Raw genomic sequence first — 18,394 nt, forward strand, 5'->3', positions numbered from 1 at the left:
CTTAAAAATGATAAAACCTGATTAAATTTTGACAACACTTACTGTATGTGGTCCAAGAAGCATGCCCTGTGGTATACCACTGGAATGTTTTATGATGGTGTGGGTGATTCTGTGTGCATGGAATAATTTCATTCATTCATTTTACAAATAAGCCGTCTCATGTTTTTACTCCATGAGCATTATTTCATGAATATCTTCTTTCTCCTAGATATCAATAATTAAACCAGGCCTGTCACATTGGAAAAGCTTATGAAAAGCTGAAAACAACAGGACTTAGAATAACATTATTTTCCCTACAATGTTGTATAATCAAGTCCTGCTTTGTTTCCATCTCAGCTCCTGTGAATGCAGAAGAATTCAGATCAACAGGACAAAATGAGACGAGCGTCACTCTGCAGTGGCTTCACAGCAACAGCACGGACAGCTACATTGTCCAGTACGATGGTACAGAGAAAATCGTCAGTGCACCAGAGGGAGTTGGACCAGTAAATCTCACCGTTTCATCTCTCAGTCCTGGAACTGCATACTCATTCACTCTCTTAGCTGTATTTAAGAACAGACGAAGTAGTGGAGAAAGCATCATTGCAGTCACTGGTAAGTTCTGGAATTTCATGAAAATAGTCATGCACATTGTAGTTTTTGACATTTTCCTTCCCTAAGTTTTAAACAAGGTCACTGAAGAATGTAATGGGCACCTTCTCACAAAGACAGTAATGCATTATGCATATAGTAAATGACAACTGTATCATCTGCTTAAAAATGATAAAACCTGACTTAAATTTCAACAACACTTACTGTATGTGGTCCAAGAAGCATGCCCTGTAGTATACCACTGGAATGTTTTATGATGGTGTGGGTGATTTTTTTTTACTCCATGAGCTTTATTTCATGAATATCTTCTTACTCCTAGATATCAATAATTAAACCAGGCCTGTCACATTGGAAAAGCTTATGAAAAGCTGAAAACAACAGGACTTAGAATAACATTATTTTCCCTACAATGTTGTATAATAAAGTCCTGCTTTGTTTCCATCTCAGCTCCTGTGAATGCAGAAGAATTCAGATCAACAGGACAAAATGAGACGAGCGTCACTCTGCAGTGGCTTCACAGCAACAGCATGGTCAGCTACATTGTCCAGTACGATGGTACAGAGAAAATCGTCAGTGCACCAGAGGGAGTTGGACCAGTAAATCTCACAGTTTCATCTCTCACTCCTGGAACTGCATACTCATTCACTCTCTTTACTGTATTTGAGAACATAAGAAGCAGGGGAGAAAGCATCATTGCAGTCACTGGTATGTCGTGGAGTTTCATGAAAACAGTCATGCACATTGTAGTTTTTGACATTTTCTTTCAAGTTCAAAATAGGATCATTAAAGAATGCAGTAGGCATCTTCTTACAGAGAAAGAGAAACATTGTGTAAATAGCAAATGACACCTGCATCATCTGCATAAAACAAAAAAAAATCTGGCTTGCATTTTTACAACAGTTAATATATGTGGTCCAAGAAGGATGGCCTGTGGTACATCACAAGAATGTTTTATGTGGGTGTTGGTGGTTCTGTGTGCATGAAATGATTTCTGTAATCTCTGTCGTTAATTTACAAATCAGCCATGTTATGTTTTATTCTGTGAACATTATATCATGAATATCATCTGACTCACAGGCATCAATAATTAAACCAGAGCTGTCACATTGAAATAGCCAATGAAAAGCAGTAAAACAACATGCGTATTTCCAAAAAATGTGGAATTTTCCCAACAATATTGTAAAATACTGCCTGCGTCCATCACAGCTCCTGGGAATCCAGAAGGCTTTAGATCAACAGGACAAAATGAGGCGAGCATCATTCTGCAGTGGCTTAACACAAACAGCACGGTCAGCTACATTGTCCAGTACGATGGTACAGAGAAAATCGTCAGTGCACCAGAGGGAATTGGACCAGTAAATCTCACCGTTTCATCTCTCAGTCCTGGAACTGCATACTTATTCACTCTCTTCACTGTATTTGAGAACATAAGAAGTAGAGGAGTAAGCATCATTGCAGTCACTGGTAAGTTGTGACATTTCATGAAAATAGTCATGCACATTGTAGTTTTTGACATTTTCCTTCCCTAAGTTTTAAACAAGGTCACTGAAGAATGTAATGGGCACCTTCTCACAAAGACAGTAATGCATTATGCATATAGTAAATGACAACTGTATCATCTCCTTAAAAATGATAAAACCTGACTTAAATTTTGACAACACTGTATGTGGTCCAAGAAGCATGCCCTGTGGTATACTACTGGAATGTTTTATGATGGTGTGGGTGATTCTGTGTGCATGGAATAATTTCATTCATTCATTTTACAACTAAGCCATCTCATGTTTTTACTCCATGAGCATTATTTCATGAATATCTTCTTTCTCCTAGATATCAATAATTAAACCAGGCCTGTCACATTGGAAAAGCTAATGAAAAGCTGAAAACAACAGGACTTAGAATAACATTATTTTCCCTACAATGTTGTATAGTCAAGTCCTGCTTTGTTTCCATCTCAGCTCCTTTGAATGCAGAAGGCTTCAGATCAACAGGACAAAATGAGACGAGCGTCACTCTGCAGTGGCTTCACAGCAACAACACTTTCAGCTACATTGTCCAGTACGATGGTACAGAGAAAAACGTCAGTGCACCAGAGGGAGTTGGACCAGTAAATCTCATCATTTCATCTCTCAGTCCTGGAACTGCATACTCATTCACTCTCTTAGCTGTATTTGAGAACAGACGAAGTAGTGCAGAAAGCATCATTGCAGTCACTGGTAAGTTGTGGCATTTCATGAAAATAGTCATGCACATTGTAGTTTTTGACATTTTCCTTCCCTAAGTTTTAAACAAGGTCACTGAAGAATGTAATGGGCACCTTCTCACAAAGACAGTAATGCATTATGCATATAGTAAATGACAACTGTATCATCTGCTTAAAAATGATAAAACCTGACTTAAATTTCAACAACACTTACTGTATGTGGTCCAAGAAGCATGCCCTGTAGTATACTACTGGAATGTTTTATGATGGTGTGGGTGATTTTTTTTACTCCATGAGCTTTATTTCATGAATATCTTCTTTCTCCTAGATATCAATAATTAAACCAGGCCTGTCACATTGGAAAAGCTTATGAAAAGCTGAAAACAACAGGACTTAGAATAACATTATTTTCCCTACAATGTTGTATAATAAAGTCCTGCTTTGTTTCCATCTCAGCTCCTGTGAATGCAGAAGAATTCAGATCAACAGGACAAAATGAGACGAGCGTCACTCTGCAGTGGCTTCACAGCAACAGCATGGTCAGCTACATTGTCCAGTACGATGGTACAGAGAAAATCGTCAGTGCACCAGAGGGAATTGGACCAGTAAATCTCACAGTTTCATCTCTTAGTCCTGGAACTGCATACTCATTCACTCTCTTCGCTGTATTTGAGAACATAAGAAGTAGTGGAGTAAGCATCATCGCAGTCACTGGTAAGTTGTGGCATTTCATGAAAATAGGCATGCACATTGTAGTTTTTGACATTTTCCTTCCCTAAGTTCTAAACAAGGTCACTGAATAATGTAATGGGCACCTTCTCACAAAGACAGTAATGCATTATGCATATAGTAAATGACAACTGTATCATCTGCTTAAAAATGATAAAACCTGATTAAATTTTGACAACACTTACTGTATGTGGTCCAAGAAGCATGCCCTGTGGTATACCACTGGAATGTTTTATGATGGTGTGGGTGATTCTGTGTGCATGGAATAATTTCATTCATTCATTTTACAAATAAGCCGTCTCATGTTTTTACTCCATGAGCATTATTTCATGAATATCTTCTTTCTCCTAGATATCAATAATTAAACCAGGCCTGTCACATTGGAAAAGCTTATGAAAAGCTGAAAACAACAGGACTTAGAATAACATTATTTTCCCTACAATGTTGTATAATAAAGTCCTGCTTTGTTTCCATCTCAGCTCCTGTGAATGCAGAAGAATTCAGATCAACAGGACAAAATGAGACGAGCGTCACTCTGCAGTGGCTTCACAGCAACAGCATGGTCAGCTACATTGTCCAGTACGATGGTACAGAGAAAATCGTCAGTGCACCAGAGGGAGTTGGACCAGTAAATCTCACAGTTTCATCTCTCACTCCTGGAACTGCATACTCATTCACTCTCTTTACTGTATTTGAGAACATAAGAAGCAGGGGAGAAAGCATCATTGCAGTCACTGGTACGTCGTGGAGTTTCATGAAAACAGTCATGCACATTGTAGATTTTGACATTTTCTTTCAAGTTCAAAATAGGATCATTAAAGATTGCAGTAGGCATCTTCTTACAGAGAAAGAGAAACATTGTGTAAATAGCAAATGACACCTGCATCATCTGCATAAAACAAAAAAAATCTGACTTGCATTTTTACAACAGTTAATATATGTGGTTCAAGAAGGATGGCCTGTGGTATACTACTGGAATGTTTTATGATGGTGTGGGTGATTTTTTTTTTTTACTCCATGAGCTTTATTTCATGAATATCTTCTTTCTCCTAGATATCAATAATTAAACCAGGCCTGTCACATTGGAAAAGCTTATGAAAAGCTGAAAACAACAGGACTTAGAATAACATTATTTTCCCTACAATGTTGTATAATAAAGTCCTGCTTTGTTTCCATCTCAGCTCCTCTGAATGCAGAAGAATTCAGATCAACAGGACAAAATGAGACGAGTGTCACTCTGCAGTGGCTTCACAGCAACAGCATGGTCAGCTACATTGTCCAGTACGATGGTACAGAGAAAATCGTCAGTGCACCAGAGGGAATTGGACCAGTAAATCTCACCGTTTCATCTCTCAGTCCTGGAACTGCATACTTATACACTCTCTTTGCTGTATTTGAGAACATAAGAAGTAGTGGAGTAAGCATCATTGCAGTCACTGGTAAGTTGTGGCATTTCATGAAAATAGGCATGCACATTGTAGTTTTTGACATTTTCCTTCCCTAAGTTTTAAACAAGGTCACTGAAGAATGTAATGGGCACCTTCTCACAAAGGCAGTAATGCATTATGCATATAGTAAATGACAACTGTATCATCTCCTTAAAAATGATAAAACCTGACTTAAATTTTGACAACACTTACTGTATGTGGTCCAAGAAGCATGCCCTGTGGTATACTACTGGAATGTTTTATGATGGTGTGGGTGATTCTGTGTGCATGGAATAATTTCATTCATTCATTTTACAACTAAGCCATCTCATGTTTTTACTCCATGAGCATTATTTCATGAATATCTTCTTTCTCCTAGATATCAATAATTAAACCAGGCCTGTCACATTGGAAAAGCTAATGAAAAGCTGAAAACAACAGGACTTAGAATAACATTATTTTCCCTACAATGTTGTATAATCAAGTCCTGCTTTGTTTCCATCTCAGCTCCTCTGAATGCAGAAGGTTTCAGATCAACAGGACAAACTGAGACGAGCGTCACTCTGCAGTGGCTTCACAGCAACAGCATGGACAGCTACACTGTCCAGTACGATGGTACAGAGAAAAACGTCAGTGCACCAGAGGGAGTTGGACCAGTAAATCTCACCGTTTCATCTCTCAGTCCTGGAACTGCATACTCATTCACTCTCTTAGCTGTATTTAAGAACAGACGAAGTAGTGGAGAAAGCATCATTGCAGTCACTGGTAAGTTCTGGAATTTCATGAAAATAGTCATGCACATTGTAGTTTTTGACATTTTCCTTCCCTAAGTTTTAAACAAGGTCACTGAAGAATGTAATGGGCACCTTCTCACAAAGACAGTAATGCATTATGCATATAGTAAATGACAACTGTATCATCTGCTTAAAAATGATAAAACCTGACTTAAATTTCAACAACACTTACTGTATGTGGTCCAAGAAGCATGCCCTGTAGTATACCACTGGAATGTTTTATGATGGTGTGGGTGATTTTTTTTTACTCCATGAGCTTTATTTCATGAATATCTTCTTACTCCTAGATATCAATAATTAAACCAGGCCTGTCACATTGGAAAAGCTTATGAAAAGCTGAAAACAACAGGACTTAGAATAACATTATTTTCCCTACAATGTTGTATAATAAAGTCCTGCTTTGTTTCCATCTCAGCTCCTGTGAATGCAGAAGAATTCAGATCAACAGGACAAAATGAGACGAGCGTCACTCTGCAGTGGCTTCACAGCAACAGCATGGTCAGCTACATTGTCCAGTACGATGGTACAGAGAAAATCGTCAGTGCACCAGAGGGAGTTGGACCAGTAAATCTCACAGTTTCATCTCTCACTCCTGGAACTGCATACTCATTCACTCTCTTTATTGTATTTGAGAACATAAGAAGCAGGGGAGAAAGCATCATTGCAGTCACTGGTATGTCGTGGAGTTTCATGAAAACAGTCATGCACATTGTAGATTTTGACATTTTCTTTCAAGTTCAAAATAGGATCATTAAAGAATGCAGTAGGCATCTTCTTACAGAGAAAGAGAAACATTGTGTAAATAGCAAATGACACCTGCATCATCTGCATAAAACAAAAAAAAATCTGGCTTGCATTTTTACAACAGTTAATATATGTGGTCCAAGAAGGATGGCCTGTGGTACATCACAAGAATGTTTTATGTGGGTGTTGGTGGTTCTGTGTGCATGAAATGATTTCTGTAATCTCTGTCGTTAATTTACAAATCAGCCATGTTATGTTTTATTCTGTGAACATTATATCATGAATATCATCTGACTCACAGGCATCAATAATTAAACCAGAGCTGTCACATTGAAATAGCCAATGAAAAGCAGTAAAACAACATGCGTATTTCCAAAAAATGTGGAATTTTCCCAACAATATTGTAAAATACTGCCTGCGTCCATCACAGCTCCTGGGAATCCAGAAGGCTTTAGATCAACAGGACAAAATGAGGCGAGCATCATTCTGCAGTGGCTTAACACAAACAGCACGGTCAGCTACATTGTCCAGTACGATGGTACAGAGAAAATCGTCAGTGCACCAGAGGGAATTGGACCAGTAAATCTCACCGTTTCATCTCTCAGTCCTGGAACTGCATACTTATTCACTCTCTTCACTGTATTTGAGAACATAAGAAGTAGAGGAGTAAGCATCATTGCAGTCACTGGTAAGTTGTGACATTTCATGAAAATAGTCATGCACATTGTAGTTTTTGACATTTTCCTTCCCTAAGTTTTAAACAAGGTCACTGAAGAATGTAATGGGCACCTTCTTACAAAGACAGTAATGCATTATGCATATAGTAAATGACAACTGTATCATCTGCTTAAAAATGATAAAACCTGATTAAATTTTGACAACACTTACTGTATGTGATCCAAGAAGCATGCCCTGTGGTATACCACTGGAATGTTTTATGATGGTGTGGGTGATTCTGTGTGCATGGAATAATTTCATTCATTAATTTTACAACTCAGGCATCTCATTATTAGGCAACATTATTTCATGAATATCTTCTTTCTCTGAGATATCAAGAATTAAACCAGGCCTGTCACATTGGAAAAGCTAATGAAAAGTTGAAAACAACAGGACTTAGAATAACAATATTTTCCCTACAATGTTGTATAATAAAGTCCTGCTTTGTTTCCATCTCAGCTCCTCTGAATGCAGAAGGCTTCAGATCAACAGGACAAAATGAGACGAGCATCACTCTGCAGTGGCTTCACAGCAACAGCACGGTCAGCTATATTGTCCAGTACGATGGTACAGAGAAAATTGTCAGTGCACCAGAGGGAGTTGGACCAGTAAATCTCACAGTTTCATCTCTCACTCCTGGAACTGCATACTCATTCACTCTCTTTACTGTATTTGAGAACATAAGAAGCAGGGGAGAAAGCATCATTACAGTCACTGGTATGTCGTGGAGTTTCATGAAAACAGTCATGCACATTATAGATTTTAACATTTTCGTTCAAGCTCAAAATAGGATCATTAAAGAATCCAGTAGGCGTCTTCTTACAGAGAAAGAGAAACATTGTGTAAATAGCAAATGATACCTGCATCATCTGCATAAAACAAAAAAAAATCTGACTTGCATTTTTACAACAGTTAATATATGTGGTTCAAGAAGGATGGCCTGTGGTACATCACAAGAATGTTTTATGTGGGTGTTGGTGGTTCTGTGTGCATGAAATCATTTCTATAATCTGTCATTAATTTACAAATCAGCCATGTTATATTTTTATTCCGTGAACATTATATCATGAATATCATCTGACTCACAGGCATCAATAATTAAACCAGAGCTGTCACATTGAAATAGCCAATGAAAAGCAGTAAAACAACATGCATATTTCCAAAAAATGTGGAATTTTCCCAACAATATTGTAAAATACTGCCTGCATCCATCACAGCTCCTGGGAATCCAGAAGGCTTTAGATCAACAGGACAAAATGAGACGAGCATCATTCTGCAGTGGCTTAACACAAACAGCACGGTCAGCTACATTGTCCAGTATGATGGTACAGAGAAAATCGTCAGTGCACCAGAGGGAATTGGACCAGTAAATCTCACCGTTTCATCTCTCAGTCCTGGAACTGCATACTTATTCACTCTCTTCACTGTATTTGAGAACATAAGAAGTAGAGGAGTAAGCATCATTGCAGTCACTGGTAAGTTGTGACATTTCATGAAAATAGTCATGCACATTGTAGTTTTTGACATTTTCCTTCCCTAAGTTTTAAACAAGGTCACTGAAGAATGTAATGGGCACCTTCTCACAAAGACAGTAATGCATTATGCATATTGTAAATGACAATTGTATCATCTGCTTAAAAATGATAAAACCTGACTTAAATTTTGACAACACTTACTGTATGTGGTCCAAGAAGCATGCCCTGTGGTATACTACTGGAATGTTTTATGATGGTGTGGGTGATTTTTTTTTTTACTCCATGAGCTTTATTTCATGAATATCTTCTTTCTCCTAGATATCAATAATTAAACCAGGCCTGTCACATTGGAAAAGCTTATGAAAAGCTGAAAACAACAGGACTTAGAATAACATTATTTTCCCTACAATGTTGTATAATAAAGTCCTGCTTTGTTTCCATCTCAGCTCCTCTGAATGCAGAAGAATTCAGATCAACAGGACAAAATGAGACGAGTGTCACTCTGCAGTGGCTTCACAGCAACAGCATGGTCAGCTACATTGTCCAGTACGATGGTACAGAGAAAATCGTCAGTGCACCAGAGGGAATTGGACCAGTAAATCTCACCGTTTCATCTCTCAGTCCTGGAACTGCATACTTATACACTCTCTTTGCTGTATTTGAGAACATAAGAAGTAGTGGAGTAAGCATCATTGCAGTCACTGGTAAGTTGTGGCATTTCATGAAAATAGGCATGCACATTGTAGTTTTTGACATTTTCCTTCCCTAAGTTTTAAACAAGGTCACTGAAGAATGTAATGGGCACCTTCTCACAAAGACAGTAATGCATTATGCATATAGTAAATGACAACTGTATCATCTCCTTAAAAATGATAAAACCTGACTTAAATTTTGACAACACTGTATGTGGTCCAAGAAGCATGCCCTGTGGTATACTACTGGAATGTTTTATGATGGTGTGGGTGATTCTGTGTGCATGGAATAATTTCATTCATTCATTTTACAACTAAGCCATCTCATGTTTTTACTCCATGAGCATTATTTCATGAATATCTTCTTTCTCCTAGATATCAATAATTAAACCAGGCCTGTCACATTGGAAAAGCTAATGAAAAGCTGAAAACAACAGGACTTAGAATAACATTATTTTCCCTACAATGTTGTATAGTCAAGTCCTGCTTTGTTTCCATCTCAGCTCCTCTGAATGCAGAAGGCTTCAGATCAACAGGACAAAATGAGACGAGCGTCACTCTGCAGTGGCTTCACAGCAACAACACTTTCAGCTACATTGTCCAGTACGATGGTACAGAGAAAAACGTCAGTGCACCAGAGGGAGTTGGACCAGTAAATCTCATCATTTCATCTCTCAGTCCTGGAACTGCATACTCATTCACTCTCTTAGCTGTATTTGAGAACAGACGAAGTAGTGCAGAAAGCATCATTGCAGTCACTGGTAAGTTGTGGCATTTCATGAAAATAGTCATGCACATTGTAGTTTTTGACATTTTCCTTCCCTAAGTTTTAAACAAGGTCACTGAAGAATGTAATGGGCACCTTCTCACAAAGACAGTAATGCATTATGCATATAGTAAATGACAACTGTATCATCTGCTTAAAAATGATAAAACCTGACTTAAATTTCAACAACACTTACTGTATGTGGTCCAAGAAGCATGCCCTGTAGTATACCACTGGAATGTTTTATGATGGTGTGGGTGATTTTTTTTACTCCATGAGCTTTATTTCATGAATATCTTCTTTCTCCTAGATATCAATAATTAAACCAGGCCTGTCACATTGGAAAAGCTTATGAAAAGCTGAAAACAACAGGACTTAGAATAACATTATTTTCCCTACAATGTTGTATAATAAAGTCCTGCTTTGTTTCCATCTCAGCTCCTCTGAATGCAGAAGAATTCAGATCAACAGGACAAAATGAGACGAGCGTCACTCTGCAGTGGCTTCACAGCAACAGCATGGTCAGCTACATTGTCCAGTACGATGGTACAGAGAAAATCGTCAGTGCACCAGAGGGAATTGGACCAGTAAATCTCACCGTTTCATCTCTCAGTCCTGGAACTGCATACGTATTCACTCTCTTTGCTGTATTTGAGAACATAAGTAGTAGTGGAGTAAGCATCATTGCAATCACTGGTAAGTTGTGGCATTTCATGAAAATAGTCATGCACATTGTAGTTTTTGACATTTTCCTTTCCCTAAGCTCCAGACAAGGTCACTGAAGAATGTAATGGGCACCTTCTTACAAAGACAGTAATGCATTATGCATATAGTAAATGACAACTGTATCATCTGCTTAAAAATGATAAAACCTGATTAAATTTTGACAACACTTACTGTATGTGATCCAAGAAGCATGCCCTGTGGTATACCACTGGAATGTTTTATGATGGTGTGGGTGATTCTGTGTGCATGGAATAATTTCATTCATTAATTTTACAACTCAGGCATCTCATTATTAGGCAACATTATTTCATGAATATCTTCTTTCTCCGAGATATCAAGAATTAAACCAGGCCTGTCACATTGGAAAAGCTAATGAAAAGTTGAAAACAACAGGACTTAGAATAACAATATTTTCCCTACAATGTTGTATAATAAAGTCCTGCTTTGTTTCCATCTCAGCTCCTCTGAATGCAGAAGGCTTCAGATCAACAGGACAAAATGAGACGAGCATCACTCTGCAGTGGCTTCACAGCAACAGCACGGTCAGCTATATTGTCCAGTACGATGGTACAGAGAAAATTGTCAGTGCACCAGAGGGAGTTGGACCAGTAAATCTCACAGTTTCATCTCTCACTCCTGGAACTGCATACTCATTCAGTCTCTTTACTGTATTTGAGAACATAAGAAGCAGGGGAGAAAGCATCATTACAGTCACTGGTATGTCATGGAGTTTCATGAAAACAGTCATGCACATTATAGATTTTAACATTTTCGTTCAAGCTCAAAATAGGATCATTAAAGAATCCAGTAGGCATCTTCTTACAGAGAAAGAGAAACATTGTGTAAATAGCAAATGATACCTGCATCATCTGCATAAAACAAAAAAAAATCTGACTTGCATTTTTACAACAGTTAATATATGTGGTTCAAGAAGGATGGCCTGTGGTACATCACAAGAATGTTTTATGTGGGTGTTGGTGGTTCTGTGTGCATGAAATCATTTCTATAATCTGTCATTAATTTACAAATCAGCCATGTTATATTTTTATTCCGTGAACATTATATCATGAATATCATCTGACTCACAGGCATCAATAATTAAACCAGAGCTGTCACATTGAAATAGCCAATGAAAAGCAGTAAAACAACATGCGTATTTCCAAAAAATGTGGAATTTTCCCAACAATATTGTAAAATACTGCCTGCATCCATCACAGCTCCTGGGAATCCAGAAGGCTTTAGATCAACAGGACAAAATGAGACGAGCATCATTCTGCAGTGGCTTAACACAAACAGCACGGTCAGCTACATTGTCCAGTATGATGGTACAGAGAAAATCGTCAGTGCACCAGAGGGAATTGGACCAGTAAATCTCACCGTTTCATCTCTCAGTCCTGGAACTGCATACTTATTCACTCTCTTCACTGTATTTGAGAACATAAGAAGTAGAGGAGTAAGCATCATTGCAGTCACTGGTAAGTTGTGACATTTCATGAAAATAGTCATGCACATTGTAGTTTTTGACATTTTCCTTCCCTAAGTTTTAAACAAGGTCACTGAAGAATGTAATGGGCACCTTCTCACAAAGACAGTAATGCATTATGCATATTGTAAATGACAATTGTATCATCTGCTTAAAAATGATAAAACCTGACTTAAATTTCAACAACACTTACTGTATGTGGTCCAAGAAGCATGCCCTGTAGTATACCACTGGAATGTTTTATGATGGTGTGGGTGATTTTTTTTTACTCCATGAGCTTTATTTCATGAATATCTTCTTACTCCTAGATATCAATAATTAAACCAGGCCTGTCACATTGGAAAAGCTTATGAAAAGCTGAAAACAACAGGACTTAGAATAACATTATTTTCCCTACAATGTTGTATAATAAAGTCCTGCTTTGTTTCCATCTCAGCTCCTGTGAATGCAGAAGAATTCAGATCAACAGGACAAAATGAGACGAGCGTCACTCTGCAGTGGCTTCACAGCAACAGCATGGTCAGCTACATTGTCCAGTACGATGGTACAGAGAAAATCGTCAGTGCACCAGAGGGAGTTGGACCAGTAAATCTCACAGTTTCATCTCTCACTCCTGGAACTGCATACTCATTCACTCTCTTTACTGTATTTGAGAACATAAGAAGCAGGGGAGAAAGCATCATTGCAGTCACTGGTATGTCGTGGAGTTTCATGAAAACAGTCATGCACATTGTAGATTTTGACATTTTCTTTCAAGTTCAAAATAGGATCATTAAAGAATGCAGTAGGCATCTTACAGAGAAAGAGAAACATTGTGTAAATAGCAAATGACACCTGCATCATCTGCATAAAACAAAAAAAAATCTGGCTTGCATTTTTACAACAGTTATATATGTGGTCCAAGAAGGATGGCCTGTGGTACATCACAAGAATGTTTTATGTGGGTGTTGGTGGTTCTGTGTGCATGAAATGATTTCTGTAATCTCTGTCGTTAATTTACAAATCAGCCATGTTATGTTTTATTCTGTGAACATTATATCATGAATATCATCTGACTCACAGGCATCAATAATTAAACCAGAGCTGTCACATTGAAATAGCCAATGAAAAGCAGTAAAACAACATGCGTATTTCCAAAAAATGTGGAATTTTCCCAACAATATTGTAAAATACTGCCTGCGTCCATCACAGCTCCTGGGAATCCAGAAGGCTTTAGATCAACAGGACAAAATGAGGCGAGCATCATTCTGCAGTGGCTTAACACAAACAGCACGGTCAGCTACATTGTCCAGTACGATGGTACAGAGAAAATCGTCAGTGCACCAGAGGGAATTGGACCAGTAAATCTCACCGTTTCATCTCTCAGTCCTGGAACTGCATACTTATTCACTCTCTTCACTGTATTTGAGAACATAAGAAGTAGAGGAGTAAGCATCATTGCAGTCACTGGTAAGTTGTGACATTTCATGAAAATAGTCATGCACATTGTAGTTTTTGACATTTTCCTTCCCTAAGTTTTAAACAAGGTCACTGAAGAATGTAATGGGCACCTTCTCACAAAGACAGTAATGCATTATGCATATAGTAAATGACAACTGTATCATCTCCTTAAAAATGATAAAACCTGACTTAAATTTTGACAACACTGTATGTGGTCCAAGAAGCATGCCCTGTGGTATACTACTGGAATGTTTTATGATGGTGTGGGTGATTCTGTGTGCATGGAATAATTTCATTCATTCATTTTACAACTAAGCCATCTCATGTTTTTACTCCATGAGCATTATTTCATGAATATCTTCTTTCTCCTAGATATCAATAATTAAACCAGGCCTGTCACATTGGAAAAGCTAATGAAAAGCTGAAAACAACAGGACTTAGAATAACATTATTTTCCCTACAATGTTGTATAGTCAAGTCCTGCTTTGTTTCCATCTCAGCTCCTTTGAATGCAGAAGGCTTCAGATCAACAGGACAAAATGAGACGAGCGTCACTCTGCAGTGGCTTCACAGCAACAACACTTTCAGCTACATTGTCCAGTACGATGGTACAGAGAAAAACGTCAGTGCACCAGAGGGAGTTGGACCAGTAAATCTCATCATTTCATCTCTCAGTCCTGGAACTGCATACTCATTCACTCTCTTAGCTGTATTTGAGAACAGACGAAGTAGTGCAGAAAGCATCATTGCAGTCACTGGTAAGTTGTGGCATTTCATGAAAATAGTCATGCACATTGTAGTTTTTGACATTTTCCTTCCCTAAGTTTTAAACAAGGTCACTGAAGAATGTAATGGGCACCTTCTCACAAAGACAGTAATGCATTATGCATATAGTAAATGACAACTGTATCATCTGCTTAAAAATGATAAAACCTGACTTAAATTTCAACAACACTTACTGTATGTGGTCCAAGAAGCATGCCCTGTAGTATACCACTGGAATGTTTTATGATGGTGTGGGTGATTTTTTTTACTCCATGAGCTTTATTTCATGAATATCTTCTTTCTCCTAGATATCAATCATTATACCAGGCCTGTCACATTGGAAAAGCTTATGAAAAGCTGAAAACAACAGGACTTAGAATAACATTATTTTCCCTACAATGTTGTATAATAAAGTCCTGCTTTGTTTCCATCTCAGCTCCTCTGAATGCAGAAGAATTCAGATCAACAGGACAAAATGAGACGAGCGTCACTCTGCAGTGGCTTCACAGCAACAGCATGGTCAGCTACATTGTCCAGTACGATGGTACAGAGAAAATCGTCAGTGCACCAGAGGGAATTGGACCAGTAAATCTCACCGTTTCATCTCTCAGTTCTGGAACTGCATACGTATTCACTCTCTTTGCTGTATTTGAGAACATAAGTAGTAGTGGAGTAAGCATCATTGCAATCACTGGTAAGTTGTGGCATTTCATGAAAATAGTCATGCACATTGTAGTTTTTGACATTTTCCTTTCCCTAAGCTCCAGACAAGGTCACTGAAGAATGTAATGGGCACCTTCTTACAAAGACAGTAATGCATTATGTATATAGTAAATGACAACTGTATCATCTGCTTAAAAATGATAAAACCTGATTAAATTTTGACAACACTTACTGTATGTGATCCAAGAAGCATGCCCTGTGGTATACCACTGGAATGTTTTATGATGGTGTGGGTGATTCTGTGTGCATGGAATAATTTCATTCATTAATTTTACAACTCAGGCATCTCATTATTAGGCAACATTATTTCATGAATATCTTCTTTCTCCGAGATATCAAGAATTAAACCAGGCCTGTCACATTGGAAAAGCTAATGAAAAGTTGAAAACAACAGGACTTAGAATAACAATATTTTCCCTACAATGTTGTATAATAAAGTCCTGCTTTGTTTCCATCTCAGCTCCTCTGAATGCAGAAGGCTTCAGATCAACAGGACAAAATGAGACGAGCATCACTCTGCAGTGGCTTCACAGCAACAGCACGGTCAGCTATATTGTCCAGTACGATGGTACAGAGAAAATTGTCAGTGCACCAGAGGGAGTTGGACCAGTAAATCTCACAGTTTCATCTCTCACTCCTGGAACTGCATACTCATTCACTCTCTTTACTGTATTTGAGAACATAAGAAGCAGGGGAGAAAGCATCATTACAGTCACTGGTATGTCGTGGAGTTTCATGAAAACAGTCATGCACATTATAGATTTTAACATTTTCGTTCAAGCTCAAAATAGGATCATTAAAGAATCCAGTAGGCGTCTTCTTACAGAGAAAGAGAAACATTGTGTAAATAGCAAATGATACCTGCATCATCTGCATAAAACAAAAAAAAATCTGACTTGCATTTTTACAACAGTTAATATATGTGGTTCAAGAAGGATGGCCTGTGGTACATCACAAGAATGTTTTATGTGGGTGTTGGTGGTTCTGTGTGCATGAAATCATTTCTATAATCTGTCATTAATTTACAAATCAGCCATGTTATATTTTTATTCCGTGAACATTATATCATGAATATCATCTGACTCACAGGCATCAATAATTAAACCAGAGCTGTCACATTGAAATAGCCAATGAAAAGCAGTAAAACAACATGCGTATTTCCAAAAAATGTGGAATTTTCCCAACAATATTGTAAAATACTGCCTGCATCCATCACAGCTCCTGGGAATCCAGAAGGCTTTAGATCAACAGGACAAAATGAGACGAGCATCATTCTGCAGTGGCTTAACACAAACAGCACGGTCAGCTACATTGTCCAGTATGATGGTACAGAGAAAATCGTCAGTGCACCAGAGGGAATTGGACCAGTAAATCTCACCGTTTCATCTCTCAGTCCTGGAACTGCATACTTATTCACTCTCTTCACTGTATTTGAGAACATAAGAAGTAGAGGAGTAAGCATCATTGCAGTCACTGGTAAGTTGTGACATTTCATGAAAATAGTCATGCACATTGTAGTTTTTGACATTTTCCTTCCATAAGTTTTAAACAAGGTCACTGAAGAATGTAATGGGCACCTTCTCACAAAGACAGTAATGCATTATGCATATTGTAAATGACAATTGTATCATCTGCTTAAAATGATAAAACCTGACTTAAATTTTGACAACACTTACTGTATGTGGTCCAAGAAGCATGCCCTGTGGTATACTACTGGAATGTTTTATGATGGTGTGGGTGATTTTTTTTTTTTACTCCATGAGCTTTATTTCATGAATATCTTCTTTCTCCTAGATATCAATAATTAAACCAGGCCTGTCACATTGGAAAAGCTTATGAAAAGCTGAAAACAACAGGACTTAGAATAACATTATTTTCCCTACAATGTTGTATAATAAAGTCCTGCTTTGTTTCCATCTCAGCTCCTCTGAATGCAGAAGAATTCAGATCAACAGGACAAAATGAGACGAGTGTCACTCTGCAGTGGCTTCACAGCAACAGCATGGTCAGCTACATTGTCCAGTACGATGGTACAGAGAAAATCGTCAGTGCACCAGAGGGAATTGGACCAGTAAATCTCACAGTTTCATCTCTCAGTCCTGGAACTGCATACTTATACACTCTCTTTGCTGTATTTGAGAACATAAGAAGTAGTGGAGTAAGCATCATTGCAGTCACTGGTAAGTTGTGGCATTTCATGAAAATAGGCATGCACATTGTAGTTTTTGACATTTTCCTTCCCTAAGTTTTAAACAAGGTCACTGAAGAATGTAATGGGCACCTTCTCACAAAGACAGTAATGCATTATGCATATAGTAAATGACAACTGTATCATCTCCTTAAAAATGATAAAACCTGACTTAAATTTTGACAACACTGTATGTGGTCCAAGAAGCATGCCCTGTGGTATACTACTGGAATGTTTTATGATGGTGTGGGTGATTCTGTGTGCATGGAATAATTTCATTCATTCATTTTACAACTAAGCCATCTCATGTTTTTACTCCATGAGCATTATTTCATGAATATCTTCTTTCTCCTAGATATCAATAATTAAACCAGGCCTGTCACATTGGAAAAGCTAATGAAAAGCTGAAAACAACAGGACTTAGAATAACATTATTTTCCCTACAATGTTGTATAGTCAAGTCCTGCTTTGTTTCCATCTCAGCTCCTCTGAATGCAGAAGGCTTCAGATCAACAGGACAAAATGAGACGAGCGTCACTCTGCAGTGGCTTCACAGCAACAACACTTTCAGCTACATTGTCCAGTACGATGGTACAGAGAAAAACGTCAGTGCACCAGAGGGAGTTGGACCAGTAAATCTCATCATTTCATCTCTCAGTCCTGGAACTGCATACTCATTCACTCTCTTAGCTGTATTTGAGAACAGACGAAGTAGTGCAGAAAGCATCATTGCAGTCACTGGTAAGTTGTGGCATTTCATGAAAATAGTCATGCACATTGTAGTTTTTGACATTTTCCTTCCCTAAGTTTTAAACAAGGTCACTGAAGAATGTAATGGGCACCTTCTCACAAAGACAGTAATGCATTATGCATATAGTAAATGACAACTGTATCATCTGCTTAAAAATGATAAAACCTGACTTAAATTTCAACA

General features: G+C 38.0%; 1 protein-coding gene across 1 annotated transcript in view; it reads left to right on the forward strand.

Annotated features, from left to right (window-relative positions):
• Nucleotides 1-466: 466 nt before the first annotated feature.
• The window catches only part of LOC117505404 (tenascin-X-like), a 72,309-nt gene continuing 54,381 nt past the window's right edge, over nt 467-18,394 (forward strand). Inside the window, exons 1-18 of the mRNA XM_034165049.1 lie at nt 467-594; nt 1,039-1,296; nt 1,798-2,055; nt 2,547-2,804; nt 4,702-4,959; nt 5,455-5,712; nt 6,157-6,414; nt 9,124-9,381; nt 9,873-10,130; nt 10,574-10,831; nt 12,781-13,038; nt 13,536-13,793; nt 14,285-14,542; nt 14,986-15,243; nt 15,733-15,990; nt 16,491-16,748; nt 17,195-17,452; nt 17,944-18,201. Of these exons, the coding sequence (XP_034020940.1) occupies nt 1,119-1,296; nt 1,798-2,055; nt 2,547-2,804; nt 4,702-4,959; nt 5,455-5,712; nt 6,157-6,414; nt 9,124-9,381; nt 9,873-10,130; nt 10,574-10,831; nt 12,781-13,038; nt 13,536-13,793; nt 14,285-14,542; nt 14,986-15,243; nt 15,733-15,990; nt 16,491-16,748; nt 17,195-17,452; nt 17,944-18,201 (4,306 nt within the window). The 5' untranslated portion in view covers nt 467-594; nt 1,039-1,118. The remainder of the gene's footprint in view (nt 595-1,038; nt 1,297-1,797; nt 2,056-2,546; nt 2,805-4,701; nt 4,960-5,454; nt 5,713-6,156; nt 6,415-9,123; nt 9,382-9,872; nt 10,131-10,573; nt 10,832-12,780; nt 13,039-13,535; nt 13,794-14,284; nt 14,543-14,985; nt 15,244-15,732; nt 15,991-16,490; nt 16,749-17,194; nt 17,453-17,943; nt 18,202-18,394) is intronic.

This window comes from Thalassophryne amazonica, chromosome 23 (genome assembly GCF_902500255.1).
Source record: "Thalassophryne amazonica chromosome 23, fThaAma1.1, whole genome shotgun sequence".
NCBI classification, from domain to species: Eukaryota; Metazoa; Chordata; class Actinopteri; order Batrachoidiformes; family Batrachoididae; genus Thalassophryne; species Thalassophryne amazonica.